The following is a 14,830-nucleotide window of genomic DNA, read 5'->3' on the forward strand; positions in this document are numbered from 1 at the left end:
GTTCAGCAGCTACCGTGAGGCTGCTGTTCCCATCTGCTGTGGCTCCAGAACAGCACTGCCCTTTCCCAGCAATCGCTGGCTGGGCTTCTAGGCAAGATTAACTCAGTGGATTTATGCCATAATGGGCAGCTGAGGTTTACGTTTTCAGCTCTTTACCTGTTTGCCATCTCTCCTCACTTCGGTTTACTTGTTTAAACTCTGCTCCCTTTTTTCCTAGAAATAAATTAGATGAAGAGATAGCTGCAGCACCAGAATGAGATGAAACTGATTGCTGTCCTTCTCCCCCATTCACCTTCCTTTCTTGAAACCCTTGACACTACATGGTTGTAGGTGGCAGGACTAATGAGAGCATTAGACCCCGTGTCCTGGTCGGTAATAGCAGTGTTTGAAAGGAGCAGCTGGATGGATTCGTGCTGAAGACATCCATGTTACCACAAAAGGCAAAGAACTTCATTTCAAACACAGATTTGAGACAGAAAACGATCTCTTTCCCACAAAAAGATTTACAGAGAGGCCTTCCAGGAGGTGGCCAGAGCACTGAACTTCCCCTCGGGAGCAGCAGAAAGCAGGGTACCTACCCCAGCAGCGTGGAGGAGCGAGAACAACAGGTCCTCTTCCCTGCTCAGCGTGGGTCTGTGTGAGACCACGGGAGTGGACCGGGGCCAGGCCGCGGAGGAGCCGCGGCTCAGCGCACCTCGGCAGAAAGCACTGCGCACTCGGGTCACGTTGCTTTATTGGTTACTGAGCACAATTCAGAGCAGGATTGCCTTGGAGCCACCAGTGGCAGCAGGTTCTCTCCTCTGGTCTCCCAACACAAGTGCTAGGACACCACCTGCTACACGGAGAGTAGAAATAAAAATGTCTCTGTCCAACCTTGTAGCGTCTGGGGGAAGGTTTCGTAGTTTCCACTGACTCAGGTGTGTAATGGAGGTGCAGGCTCTCACCGGATTAGCCGTCTGCATCGATTCTGTGAGCTGTTGGACGAGAACAGTGAATGGATACCCCCACTCCTGTCTGATGAGACACCCCAGCTTGAGCTCACCCCCACACCAGGGCAGACAGGAGCGCTGCTGCTGTGAACCACGCTCCATTCACACCCACCCCCAGTGCGCTTCTGGAGGCATTGTAAGTGGGAAGTGCTGCTTAAATTGGGCCAGGGAGCTGGTCCACAGTAAAGACAGGGTTTGTGCCCTTGAGCCAAACCCCAGAGCTACAGGAGTACCAGTAACACCCCACGCTAGCAGATACCAGCTTCACACAACTATTCTGGCAGGGAAGGTGTTTTGGCAGACAGATAAATGGGGACGAGGAGAAATCTGGCCCAGGCCTCCACGTTCCCTTCATGCTCGGCGCAGCCTCAGAGGGCAGTCACAGCCCCAGGAGAGCTGTGTGTGCCTCACACAGAGCTGCCGCCGTCCTTCGCGGTTCCCGAGGGAGGAAGCAGGGCGGTCTGTGCTACTTACATTGCTTTGGTATCCTAAGGGCCTCGTTGTCCGCTGCCATCACTTGGTGCAGGACGCCTCGGAACTGATAAAGCACTTTCAAACTCTTCTCCTCGCCCACACAGGGGTCATAGAAACCCGGCAGCCCGGCCTTGAAGAGAGAAAAACAAAGGAGTATCAGAGGACGGACCTTCACAGCTCCTCCACTGATCAAAAACACGTGCTAGTGCTGGAACAAGGCGGCGTTAAACAACAACGGGAGTTTTGCTGTGAGAAACAGACGAGCTCTAAATGCAGAACAGAGCGAACCAAGGTGGGAAGTTTCTGGTGCACGGCCCCAGTCTGCACCTGACCACAAACAGGGAGACACCGTCTCCTTGGCACTGGAAATGCCCAGGTTCACAACAAGCAGCTTCTGTAAACTGATCTAGAGTCGCTAACTATGGGCACAGGGGAGAAGTCCCCTGGCAGGACAGCACATGGTTCAACCGAAAATGAGTCACACGTCTGAGCCCGAGTCTGGGCTGTGACAACGGCTGCGTTACCTTGGATGCCTCTGTAAGGATGAGCTTGGAGTCCTTCACCAAGCACTGCAGGGGCACAGTCACGTCTATGACTTTCACCTTCTCGTTCTTCCTGCTGTTGTCATTGACAAACTTCCCGTACCAGGCGTTCACCACAATCAGACCTGCGTGTCACACGAAATCACAGCTGTGATGAGCGGCTCCCACCCACAGCAGGGCAGACACCGATGAAAAGACCATCCCGGCATTTTCTCTTGCTTTCACTGATATTTAAATTCTCCTTGCTCGGACCAACGCTTCAAGAGAGCAGAGCATTTCTGCTTGGTGTTTGTTAGCAATCTTCAGCACCAGGTGTCCTGCTTTGAGCTAAACAGAACTCATTTTCTATTCAGTGATTTTACTGTTCAGCTCAGTCTCTTCTAAGTGGCTGAACTTGCTGAAACCAGCAGCATGGTTTTCCAGACAGTGCGAACTGATAAACTCAAGGCCACTGTCTCCCCATGGGTGCTGTGTCTGCACTTACAGGGGAGGAGGAGCAGACCCGAACCTGCTCAATGAGGGATTGCATCCCACACATGGCACACTCAGTGTAAAGCCCAGGGATCACCAGGGTCTCGACCCTTCCATCTTGGACCAGCCCAGCCCTAAACCACGACACCAGGACAGAATGGCAGGACTTCAGTGCCACGCTGAGGTGACAGTCCCAGTGGATGTCAGTTCTCCTGGAAACTGCTAGCAAACATCAGAAATCAGGTTTCCATTACGATCCAGGAGCAAACGGTCTAAGCTTGAGATCAGTGAGGAGAGGCGAATCCAGACTCTCCAGCTGCAGATCCACCTCACAGCACCCGAGATAACGCTCAGTGGATCCCTGCTAAGCTCAGGCTCCAGGAGCTGAGTTGTAACACAACTTCCTCACTACATGCACAACAGCAACAACACTGTGCTTCATTGGGAGTAAAAATGAAGACCTGATACCTTGCATTTCTCGCCCTCGACCACTCAGCCTTTGCATCATTTCTTACTCTCTCCAAATTTACGGAACAAGGAAATGGTATTGTAAACTTTACCCATCCTGGCTTCCTCCGCTTCAATTATCCTCCGGACAGACTCCTGCATTAACCGGACCTGTCACAACACAAGAGGCAGAACACAAATCAAGCAGTGTCAGACACTGTCCAGGAGAGAAAAGCCCAAAGTTAAAACAGCTTCCGTTAACTGAGGGGACTTTGTCAGGAGAAAGGCTTACCGCAGCCTCGGCCTCCTGCTTCTTCTGAAGGATGTCGCTGGCCGTGCTCTCCCTTTGCTTCTCCAGCTCTCTGCCACGAGGAGCAAACCTCACGTCAGGGCTATGCAGGGGCCACGACACAGCCACAAAGTGGGAGATGTCTGCTCTGCAGCTACAACCCACCGCAGCCTCGCACAAATGAGCCCTGTCTTAAGGTTCTTCCCCACCTTTCAAGATATTCTGTAGGCTTCTAGGCCTCAGTAGCACTGACAATGCAGTGACCTGCAGTGACCCAGCTGGACATCCCAGCCTTTGCACCAGGCTCCCAGAAGCCCTTGTGGGACTTCCCAGCCCTGAATCTAAAGCAGAGTCCCAGGAGCTCACCTCTCCTTTTGTGCCCTGAGGTAGGGTCTGATGATCAGCCTGTGCATGGCAAAGTACATAACGAGAGGTCCCACGGTGGCGTAGAAGACGGCGCTGGGCAGCAGCTGATCTGTTAGGTGGACAGGGAAGAAGTAGGTCTGGCTAGCCCTGTTCAACCTGGAACAGAACAAGAGCAGAGTGACAGGTAAGAGAAACGCAGAGTTCAACGTGCTCGATCAAGTACCCTTAGCAGCAGCGACTGCTGCTGAGCTGCTGAGCTGCTGAGCCAAGAGATGAAGGATGAGCTCCAAAAGGTGAAAATCTGACAAACCGAGACAAGGCAACGGTAAGGCAGACAGCTGGCACCACCCAGAGCCAGACTTGTATGTAGCAAACATCTCTTGTGATAGCACCGGCCTGCTCTAAAGTGATTTTTTAATCTTAGGAGAATGTAGTTGGTCATTAATTTCACCAAGAAAAGGGACCAACATCATTATGAAGAGAAAACACAGAGAATGCCTGTGCTTGTGCCCTCAAGGAAGGAGTATGTTAACATTTTCCTGACACCTACAGTAATATTTATTTCAGAAAGCGTTCTCTCGGGACAGAGGTCTTCACTGCCGCACCCCGGCACGCCCTCTGCTGGCACCGACTAGAAATGCACGGCAGTACACGAGCCCTGCACCTTACTAACGGCATCATCACCTACCTTAGTTAACGGCAATTCACTAATGGATGCAATTAAATCCATTTCTACTAGTAACATAGTCAGAAAACTTCCATCCACCAACCACAATGCTCCAAACCTTACTTGAAGCTGCATTTTGAGAGTATTTTGATACACACACGCACACACGTCCTGAAAGCAGTGGCTCAGGCTCAGAGTAGCCCCACAGAAGTCACACATGGCTTCCACCGGGCACCGCCGTAACAGGGGTGAGGGCAGCTGCAACCTTTCATCGTGGTACATCAAAATACCTGTGCTGCCCTCAGACTGCGACCTTCCCACCTGGACACTGGAAACAGAAAATGCAGGTTATGGCCAGCCTTTACAGCCTAGAGTTGTAACCCCGAACTGACTTGATTTTCAGAGACACTCCTTGGGGAACACCAACACTGACGGTGGCTCCTAACACGCTGTGCCTGGAGATCTTCCTCTCTGCTCCATACTCCACTATGGTCCCAAAGAAACCGGCCCTGGAATGACAGAACCAAACACCGGTGAGACAGGGCAGACTCTTGAGGTTCTCTTTACTGAATCCTGTAATTCTCCAAAGTAAAACATGGAAATACATCTGTGTGCAGCAGATGTTGGGTACTGGAAGATTCATGGTGTATGCACCAGGTGAGATTAGCCTCTTCAGCTCGTAAAGTAGTGAAGGGACTCCAAGAACTTCTGTCTTTCTTACTGGTGACGATACAGAGATATCACACACAAGTATTTTAAGTCCCAGTTCTCTAAAGAAGCACACAGAGCTAAACCCCCGAGACTTTCACTTCAGCATTTATGAGATTAAATTACTGACTCCCAAAGACCACAGAAGCATTTGATTTGTGGAACCTGGAGGCCTGCGACAGCAGGAGAGGACAGATCCTTCAGGCCACCAGCAATGTGTATTTCCTCTGGCACACTTACTTGAGAGAACCTTTCACTCGTGTCTGATCCTCGTCCTGAAACTTGTGCTGGTAACTGACCATCATGAAAGAATGGGGGATTCCCAGCTGAAACACAAACACAAAAGTATGAAAACGTACCCTCAGTCATCACTGCACGTTCCCCCAAATTTCCCTTCCTATCCTTTAGGTGGCACAGAGAGCACAGCAATGCTTGCCTCTTGCTTGTCACAGCCTGCAAGCCCTGCTGCCTGCGTTGTGCATCCCGACCCTCATCTGAGCGAATCCACGTTAGATATAACCATGTCGGATGCAAACTGTTGTGCTCTGCCAAACGCAGCTGGTTACCCCTGTGTCCACATAAGACAAACCACTGCTGGGACAGCACCCCATCAGCAACTCCCACCTGCAAGGCCACTGTGAAGTGGCTGGTTTTCGTGTCCCGGACAATGCTGGTGTTCATGGCTGACTGGATGCCCCACCGCCACTGCAGGTACCCCATCGTGTTCTTGTCCAGGTTGCGGGCTAGGACCGTGGTGAGGCCTGGGCGGATCCCACGGGATGAGAACTGCAGGGCACAGTTTGTAGTGATGAAACTGGGAGACATAAGGAAAGCCTCATCAGTGATAAAGCAGCAGGCCACCTTCCAGGCCGTGCTCTTCTTCCCGAGGCAGATCAACTCCTGGCCTTCTGCAGAGGCAGCACACTTGGCTGCCAGAAGAGCAGCCCTCAAGCATCAGCTTCAAACACCCTCTTTAAAGGGCTCTATGGGGAACAAGATCCCCGTATAAGCTCTGAGGAATAGCATATTTAGTAAATTAGAAAATATAAAAAGAAGGAAGTCTGCACTGGCACCGACAATGCTCCAACACACATCTTCAGTCACTACTCTTACCTTGCACTCTCCTTTGCAACTGAAGACTTCAAATCACTTGTAAACAGACACCACTCTAGTGGCAGATTTGGCATTATTTCCCTAAAATATGACACAGCATCTCCTCCTTTGCTGTCAAAAACTGTCTCTCACTCATGGAAGGCCCAGAAGAGCTCTGCAGAGTTTTGTTCTGCTCCCAGAGCAAACTTCTGTTGCTCTGATTGTGAGACCGAGCCCAAAGTATCACCAATTCATGACAAGATCACCCACAAGCCTAGGGATGTGGAACATGGACCTTCCTTAAACTGGAGCTATGAAAGTGAAGGACACCAACACACAAAGAATACCCACGTCTGGATTAGTACTAAAGCCTGACCTGAAGTCTAAAGAATCAATACCCTATTTTGTAGACTAGAAAACAAATCCAGAATTAACATGGAAGAGAATTCAAGCCGTTTCATTCCTTAGTGTGGAGTATTAACCATTAGACCATTTTTCTAATATTTACCATCTCGGTGTAAGATTACGGAATATCTTCAGACCGAAGAGAGGTCCCTGAAGGTCTCCTGCTCCAAACTCCAACTGTTTAAATACACAATGCCAAACTGTTAGAATAAACCATCCTTTATAACAGTGACAAAGCACTTCACAAGCGTCATTTACATCACAGGCATCGTGCACAGCTAACATTTACCACACACTTCAGCATCCTCTCTTTCTATCTCTCCGCCCTAAGGTGCCTGCTCACGGCCTGTGGAAGGCACCTGAGAGCCTTCTGGCAGTGAAATCAGAAAGGCCCTAGAGACAACAGGTAACAACTCTGTCAGCACAAGTGAAGTCCAAAATGCACAGCCAAATGGAAAGGGGAGACAATCAAGAACAAACAAGGTTTGCCTTTCCCTTGTTCTCAAATTCCTCTGAGAATTTCTTTGTCTACATTCTACAGAACATAGGAAATGAGAGATGAAACAGAGGGAAAGTTCCCTAAAGAAACGAAGCACTACATAACCAACCCAAGCAGCCTGACACAGACTGGATACAAAGATGTGTGACAGACAGCACTCCTACCTCTCCCCATCCCTTGGCAGATGTCACTCGTCTCAGCGCAAGATTAATCGATCCTCCTCCGTTCCCGTTCTGGGTGGAAAGGTTACCAGACAGTATTGCTGTGTCCGTGGCAGTCAGCGGTGCCTGAAAAATGAGTGTATGACTACCCATTACCCTGACCCCGATTCACACAGTTAACACACGTTCTGCAAGGACATCATCACGACTGCAGACTGCATGACTTGTCATCCACTAAGCCCAGTGTTTGAACCCGACACGGCCACGCCTGATCAAAGATCTAATAAAAGTGAGATAATCCTTACAGTACCAGAAATCTGTGACAACTTTTATGTACCACGCTGCGAACCTGACCCTGAGCTGCAAACCCTTCTAATCTCATGAGCAGACTCCATTTTCTTCACCTCTCTGAACACAGCAGAGGCTTCCCTTCTTTCTCTTGTCCACATCCTCAGAACTGGGCGCTGTTTGTGTTCACACACTGGATACAGCACGTTCGGTGAGAACTCGATACCTGATTTCACCCATCAGTGAGCTCCCAGGCTCGCTGCACACCCACACAGCGGTCACACAGGCACAGGCTGCACACCCACACAGCGGTCACACAGGCACAGGATACACAGTCACCATGCATCCTGCTGGATCTGAGCCTCCTCCTCTTCTTCATCCTCCTCCTCCTCCTCCTCCTCCCACCCAGGCCAGCAATTGCATCCCTCCACAAACCAAGATGAGAGCCCCCGGAGCAGCCTCTCGCTCTCTGTGCATCAGCTCAGGCCCTGCCCGCACCGGTCCTGCCCCACTGACCTCAATGGACTGGGATATGTGCATCTTGTTGATCTCAATCTGGGGAAAGCTGCTCCCAGGCACATCTTCGTATTCCTCATCGTAACGGTCAAAGAGGTCAGTGGCGTCAATCCCAACGCTGATTGTTCCCTAAGATAACGACAGGCGACACAAGAATTGGCGTTAAGAGATGTCCAACACGTCCAGGCCAAATGGCAACAGCTTCCTTGTGCGTGATCACATTTTTTGACTGTTTCTTCTCATTCTGCAATTACCTCTTCCACTCTAAAATACATTTCAAAACACATTTCTAAAATACATTCAGGACAAGCAAAAATGACTGATCACAATATTATAAAACAGCAATATAAATCAAAAGATAAGCTGGGTAAAAGACAGGAATGTAACTTGTAATACTCGTAGGTAATTTCTCTATTGCGGCACACTACAGAAGTAGGTAGAACACTCTTACACAGCAAGTTTCTTCTTCCCCCACAACTGTCTCTGCTCTGCCAGTAATTTAAAGTTGAAATAATCTATTGCAGAAATTGATTTTCTTCAATGGAACTTGGCCAGAAATCTCCTAAAGACTTTCTTCTTATGACTTATCCAAAAACTTAAGTTTTGAGCTGCATCATTCACTAGTAATTGACCTCATTAGCCCAAAATTTTGGTTTCTTTTTCCTAGTTTATATCTTGTAATCAGAAGAAAAGCTTGGCAAAGACAGACTTTGAGCAAGTGGTAAATATTTCCTTTCTCAGACCACAGAAAAGCTTATTCCTACAAAGAAGTAGGGCACAGCTAAACAGCCTGGTTACCTGCTGCTGTGCTCACTCAGCCTGACAGCAGGAGCGGGTTTATCTGCAAAGGGCACGATGAGATCCTTGTCTGGGTCATATAACTTCACGAGGCTCTGGCAACCGCCCCTACAGGCCTATTAAACATCATTCCAGCCCACAGAAAATGCACCCGCTGCAATAAAAACCCCTGTGCACCAGCACAGAACGAGCTCCGAGCAACGTGTACAGAGCAAGTCAGTAGCTGAGTAGGTACAAAACCCACTGCGGAGTCCAAGTACGGATGGAATAAATGCTGATTTCATTTTCCCCAGCTCACTCCACTCTAAATGCTGAACCACGAACACAGGAAGAATTGCAGAGTTCGACAGGACCCAAAACTTCTCTTGTTTTACTCCCACCTATTTATTTGCTGCAGACTCCCGACCTCTTCTTGATGTTTTGTTGCTGAATTCTTACGCAGCAGAAATTGGATAAATAAATATTTTAACACATGAAAGTGCGATTATTTCCCAGAGAACTCCAGAACAGGGGCTGTGCCTGTTTAGAAATGACGCTGGGCAGGCTGGCGCATTTCAAAGCGACCGCGCTCATCGCTCCCCTTGTGGCAGCCCAGACGAGAGCTCCTGCCCTTCGACCGAAGGCTACTTTTCAGGAACCATCTGCAAAGTCACCTTCAAGGGATCTGCTCTCCAGACGCTACAGCTTCTTCAGTTTCAGCCCTCTCCTGCGTTGCGCTGTTCCTTGAAACAAGGCCAAAATAAGAGAGAAGCACGGCAAAACCGCCAACCGCCTCGGAAGCAGCGCAGCCCCGCGCTGCTGCCCCAGGCCTCTGCAAGGGCACGGAGAAAAGAGCCAGAGGGAACAGAAAGCACCAACTCAGCTCAATGAGATTCCAGCAAATGCACCCGGAGCGGCCGATCAAGCAGGTCTATGTACAGGGGAGCATTTATTTCAACGAGAGAGAACTATTTCCATGTTTCCCTGGTGTTGTACAGTTCAAGGACGCATGTAAAACCCAGGATCTTCTGTAACAGAGGTGGGATGGAAAGGAAGGGTTTCCACGTGGAGCGCCACGTTCAGCGCAGAACCTTTGCCAGGCTGCAACTTTAAATTCCAACTTAAACACTTTTAAACAAGGTGTATCATGCTGAGCAGCAAGCGTGTTGAATGTGAATAGCAAAAAGAGAAAATTGTGCATTTTCAACTCAGACAGGAATATAAGCGGCAGTGAAGCTTTCTCAAGGATTTGCACTAAGAAGAAAACTACTGAAAAACATCTTCCTGTTCTGTTATTCATACCACAACGCTTGTCCTCTTTGTAAAGGTGCACTGAGGTCCACACCTTCCTGAAATTCCCTGCACCTCCCTTCTTTCAACTGTACTTGAAATCTTATGGTCTGCTTTTTCACAACTATGAGTTCTAGAACCAACACCCCTTACAGTGAAAAAAGGCAAACACCTGAACCTATCCACGACAACCCACAGGACCTGTTCAGAGGGAAGTGTCTCCGCTCCCTTCCCAGCTCAGCAGATCCTCGACGTGGCCGCCTTTCGCTGAGGGGTGGGCTCCGTGCAGGCGTTTCGCCTCCCGCCACGCGGGTGAAGTCACCCTCTGAGGGCTATAGGTCCTGGCAAGGAAACTGGCTCAGGCACAAGCACAGGAAGAGCAGCAGATGGTAAAGTTAAAAATACTCCCAGAGAACGACAGCACCCCTCTGCCACCGGATAATAGAGGGGCCCGCTGCTGCTCACCGCTCCCCATCAGCCACCTGCTCAGGCCCTCGGAAAGGAAAAAACCCTTCCTGAAGCCGGAGCAGCAGGGAAAGGGCTGTAAAGCTCTGAGCAGAAGCCGGTGGTGCATGTACACAATGTGCTGCAAAGCACAGCAGCTCAGCGGGGCAGGAAGCTGGGGAACGGCACCGCAGAACCGTCGGGGTTGTTATCTGGCATCAGCTTTTCAAAGCACCTTTATGTGCCAGACTTTAGTGATGGAATTAAGAGGTGTGCCAGAGAAGAATATACTCCTCCTCGCCTTTTTTCTTAGGGATTTACCTTCTAGAAGGTGACAGATGGAAGCTGTGCAAGACTAAGCCTTGAGGGAGCTGCATTTCTTTGATGTTGACCTTCCGCAGCAGGAAAATAACAGGATTTAACTTCTCCTAACGGGAACCGGCTCTTCTCAAATCAAGTAATGAACTTTTCAACCCTTCTGCACATCTTTGAAAGCAAAAACAAAGCTCTAAAAGCAAGCAACAGACTCAATTTGAAACCTGCCAAATTGCCTACATCTGCTTATTGCTCAACATTTCTGGTTAAAATGCTTTATTTTGCTGCAACCGTTTTATAGAACTGACAAAATGTTGGAAATTTTAAAATAACTTGCGCTCGCCTATGAAACGATCACAGCTGCGCTACCTCGTTCCACAGGAACACTGCCTGGAGAGGCATTTCCACAGGCTGCCAATCAGCAATTGCTGTAAACACCCAGATGGCCAATTTTATCGCGGGACACAGGGGCTGAGCCTCACAGCGCAGCTCTGCTCTTCGCTGCTCTCAGCCACAGCGATGCGCCCCGGCACGACGACAAATTCCTGCGGTCACAGAGAGGCAGGAGGAGGAGATGACCGTGCCCCTGTCCAGGAGCACCGTCTGACCCCAGCCACCGTCACCTCCCGCAGAAACAGTCGATCTGCCTCTTGTGGCATCCAGAAACCCCTTCCTGCCCAGAACAACGCTGTCAGCAGACACTCACGTAGCACCCGACGCTCATTCACCCTCCAGCACAAACAAGTTCTCAGTATCTGTGCAGTACCCACAGCAGCCTGGCGCCCTGGACTGGTCACTTTGCTTTGCTAAGACGAGTGCAGACCTACGGTCTGAGCCATGGTGATTATCTCAAACCACGACAAGTCTTCCCAGATGGATGTTTTCCTGACACAGTCCTAAACATTACTGTACTCACACTTCTGTCTGCTCAGAAAGCACTGAGATTGTAAACTGCTGGCCATGAAAACACTGAGATTTTGAACTGCTGGCCATGAAAACACCAGCAACCTTCAAAACCAACAGCAACAGCAGTTAATCAGCTGCTGCTTTGTTTCTTATTCAAGTTATACTGCTGCACGGTGACGTCCATGCATGAACACAAGGACACAGGAGCTCAGATGCAGCTCTTGGATAATGCGACTCACTGCAAGAGAACCAAGACTTCTGCAATTCAACAAGCTTTGAAACCTCACTCAGTGACAAGACCCGGGCTTGCCACGTGTGCTTGTCCAGCCGAGAGCCAGCAAGGCCACTGGCATTCTCAACTCTCGGAGTCTTCCAGCCACAGCAGGTGACAGAAGGAGCAGCACTTGTCACCTCACCTCTGCCTGTCAGCCCAACACTACCACGAGACCATCATCCTCAACACGGTGTTCCCGACCGCGGGGCAGTCGCTCGGTGTCAGTTTATGGCTGCTCAAACAGGCTGAGATGGGAACGAAACGTGCAGTAATTCTCACTCCAAAAGCACAACCAAGCTTTCCTAGGGCAGGCACTGACCGTGAAACTGGCGAGGCCTCAGCCCTGTTCAGGTCGATATTGGTCGCTGTGCTGCAGCAGGAAGAGTTCTGCTCCCCAGCTGGTTTGGGCGCTGCCTTGTGCTGTTCCATGGCTTCAAAGCTGTGTTTGAACACCTCCCCACATTGCACAGCGGTACTGGAGGGGAAACCTGTCAGGTAACTGCACCGAGTTTCATTTTATTCAGAATATTTGGAAAGAAACCATAAACATTTCAGTGTTAGGTCTGTTTCCTTGAAACTGCTGAAAGACATATTTCGCTCCTACGTGTTTCAATGAAAAAAAGAGGAGGAACTTTCATCAGAGGATCACTGTTCAAAGAACCAGCCGCTCTCCCATCATTGTCCAGACAGACTGCATGTTCAGAACAGGAAAAGTAACTCACTCAGTGTAGATACCTAAGGGGTATTTACTACAGCTCCTCATCCAGGCTCATCGCACCTTGCATATTTATAATAACTTACAGACTCACTCTTGAGACTGGGATGAGGCCTTTGCTCACCTTTGGATTAGTTCGCTGCTGCAGTCTTCTCTCTTCCCTCTCTCTCTGCAAACGCTCAAATTCTTCCCTGATTTCAGCTGGAGTTCTCTTCCTTTCCACAACCTGCTCAAAAATAAATTAAAAGCAAAATATTACCAGGAAGAGGATACTCAGGGTCCAAAATATTACCAGAAAGAGGATATCCATTGCGGAGGTCTGCTGACCTGGTGTGCCCTAAGACAGTCAGGGGCCGGCAAGGGGATTAAACAACAGCAAAGGCAGGAACACCTTCTCTTTCAAAGCCCATAAAAATCAAACAAGCAACAATAACAACAAACCAGCCCCAAAAAGCACAGGAAGAAAAAGTAATTTCAAGCTCGGAGGCTAGCTGAGGCTGAAAGAAAAGCCTCAGACAAAAAAGATGAGACTAGAGGGACAACAGCGAAGCATTTGTCTCAGACAAAGATGCTGCCTGTCACGGTAATATCCTATTAGGGAACTCTGAATGTCGGGTTTATTTTTCTCTTGTCAAGTGAAAAACCAAGGTATTCTTTGAAAATCCATCACGGTGTTTCAGCAGAGACAGAGAGGGACAGAAATAACTAAACAAGGATGCCTTCAAACAAACCAACGGGCATTTATTACCATGACGTGTCAGTGCAGCTGGGCACAACGAGAGCATCAGGTAAGGGTGGGTTTAGTCACTTCCACTGGCCATAAGGAGCTAGATTTCTCTCACCTCCCATCCTTCCATCTCCAGTCCTCTCCTCCCATATATGTCATAGATGGCTCTGGTCTGGGGATCACTAAGCACTGCAAGTTAAGAACCAAAAGAGGAGAGAACTCAGGTCTCGGTCTTCTCGAGTTCAGACCAACGCAGCGGTGTTACGTGGAACACAAGCGCAGACCCTGCAGACACCACGCTGTTCTACAGCTGCAGCCAGTTTTTCACTAACACCACAGGCCACGCTCGCTTTTCTCCCTAACAAATTCCTTCCCCCCCCCACTTCTAAAATCAAAAAGTGAGGAGAACACAAAGGAGACCCTCAGAGCAATCGAATACGCAGCAGGGTTTTTAATGCTGCGTTCTCTGGCTGAAGGGGGCCACAGGCCCTCAACAATCCACGGGCTTATCAGCAATTGTCTCTGTTGGCAGCGTTTCAGTCCTCGGTCTCCTATGGGAGTGTTTTCAGAAGTAAGGACGTGGTGAAAAGATGATTTACAACACACAGGACATAAGGCAGAGACTCCACATCTCGTTCATGGCAGAATTCATACCACACTGCTCCTGTGATTTACAGGACAGAGGCAGGAAGCAAAGCATTGCTAAGCATCAGCAAATTTTACTACTACTTGGTAATAATATCTATCTTTAGAAAAGCACGAAGACACAGCTTTCCTGCTAGAAAACCCCCGAAAACAGCTTCTGCAAACTTCAGACACGCGCTGACCTTCATAAGCTTGGTGAACAAGGTTGAAGAGTCGCTCGGCCTGCGATTTGAGCTCGGGGTCTCTGTGCTTGTCGGGGTGGTACAGCATGCACAGCCGGCGGTAGGCAGCTTTCAGCTCTTCCTGAGACGCCTGTGAGAAGTGGTGAAAGGGAATTCAAGTACAGCCAACGCTGCTGAAAAAGACCATTCTCCAGATTAGCCCTAGAAGAGAAGTCCCTCAGCTTTTACCTTACAGAAAGCTTAGAATAAGTATTTTCTCTGCACGTTTGTACTATTTCATGTTAATGTTTCTAAGTGAGACAGCAGAAGGGGACCTGCCAAATTTGCTGGCCCCAAGACAGATCAGCTCTTTTCTATGTACTACCTTGTGCCTTCTTGGACGTTGAATTTACACTCGACTGAGAAGGCAGGGGAAGATATCGGTCTAAGATGGCATTCCTTGATCAGAGGAAGGATAAATGGTTTAATGTGCTATTGATTATACAATAGAAACGAGCAGTTTCGTTTTTCATAAATGCCACGTTCAATAAGACGTTAGATTGGGCCTTTCATCATCACTGAACAGCTCGGGCCACTGGTTCAATATTTCATGAGCAATGGCCTCTCAGAAACCGCCAAAGAAACACTGACATCACGAGCCA

At 49.2% G+C, this 14,830-nt stretch overlaps 1 protein-coding gene across 1 annotated transcript; it reads right to left on the reverse strand.

Moving 5' to 3' along the window:
• Positions 1 to 826: 826 nt before the first annotated feature.
• On the reverse strand, positions 827 to 14,315 carry DNAJC11 (DnaJ (Hsp40) homolog, subfamily C, member 11). The gene is made up of 15 exons (XM_010186095.1): positions 14,190 to 14,315; positions 13,478 to 13,551; positions 12,760 to 12,861; positions 7,915 to 8,043; positions 7,114 to 7,236; positions 6,554 to 6,627; positions 5,578 to 5,767; positions 5,194 to 5,279; positions 4,638 to 4,754; positions 3,579 to 3,734; positions 3,216 to 3,285; positions 3,037 to 3,094; positions 1,988 to 2,130; positions 1,464 to 1,593; positions 827 to 974 (listed from the first exon to the last, which is right to left on the reverse strand). The coding sequence occupies exons 1-15, from the start codon at positions 14,275 to 14,277 to the stop codon at positions 949 to 951; spliced, it is 1,566 nt and encodes a 521-aa protein (XP_010184397.1). The 5' UTR covers positions 14,278 to 14,315; the 3' UTR covers positions 827 to 948.
• Positions 14,316 to 14,830: the final 515 nt, after the last annotated feature.

Source organism: Mesitornis unicolor, unplaced genomic scaffold (genome assembly GCF_000695765.1).
Source record: "Mesitornis unicolor isolate BGI_N332 unplaced genomic scaffold, ASM69576v1 scaffold33896, whole genome shotgun sequence".
In the NCBI taxonomy this organism is placed as follows: domain Eukaryota; kingdom Metazoa; phylum Chordata; class Aves; order Mesitornithiformes; family Mesitornithidae; genus Mesitornis; species Mesitornis unicolor.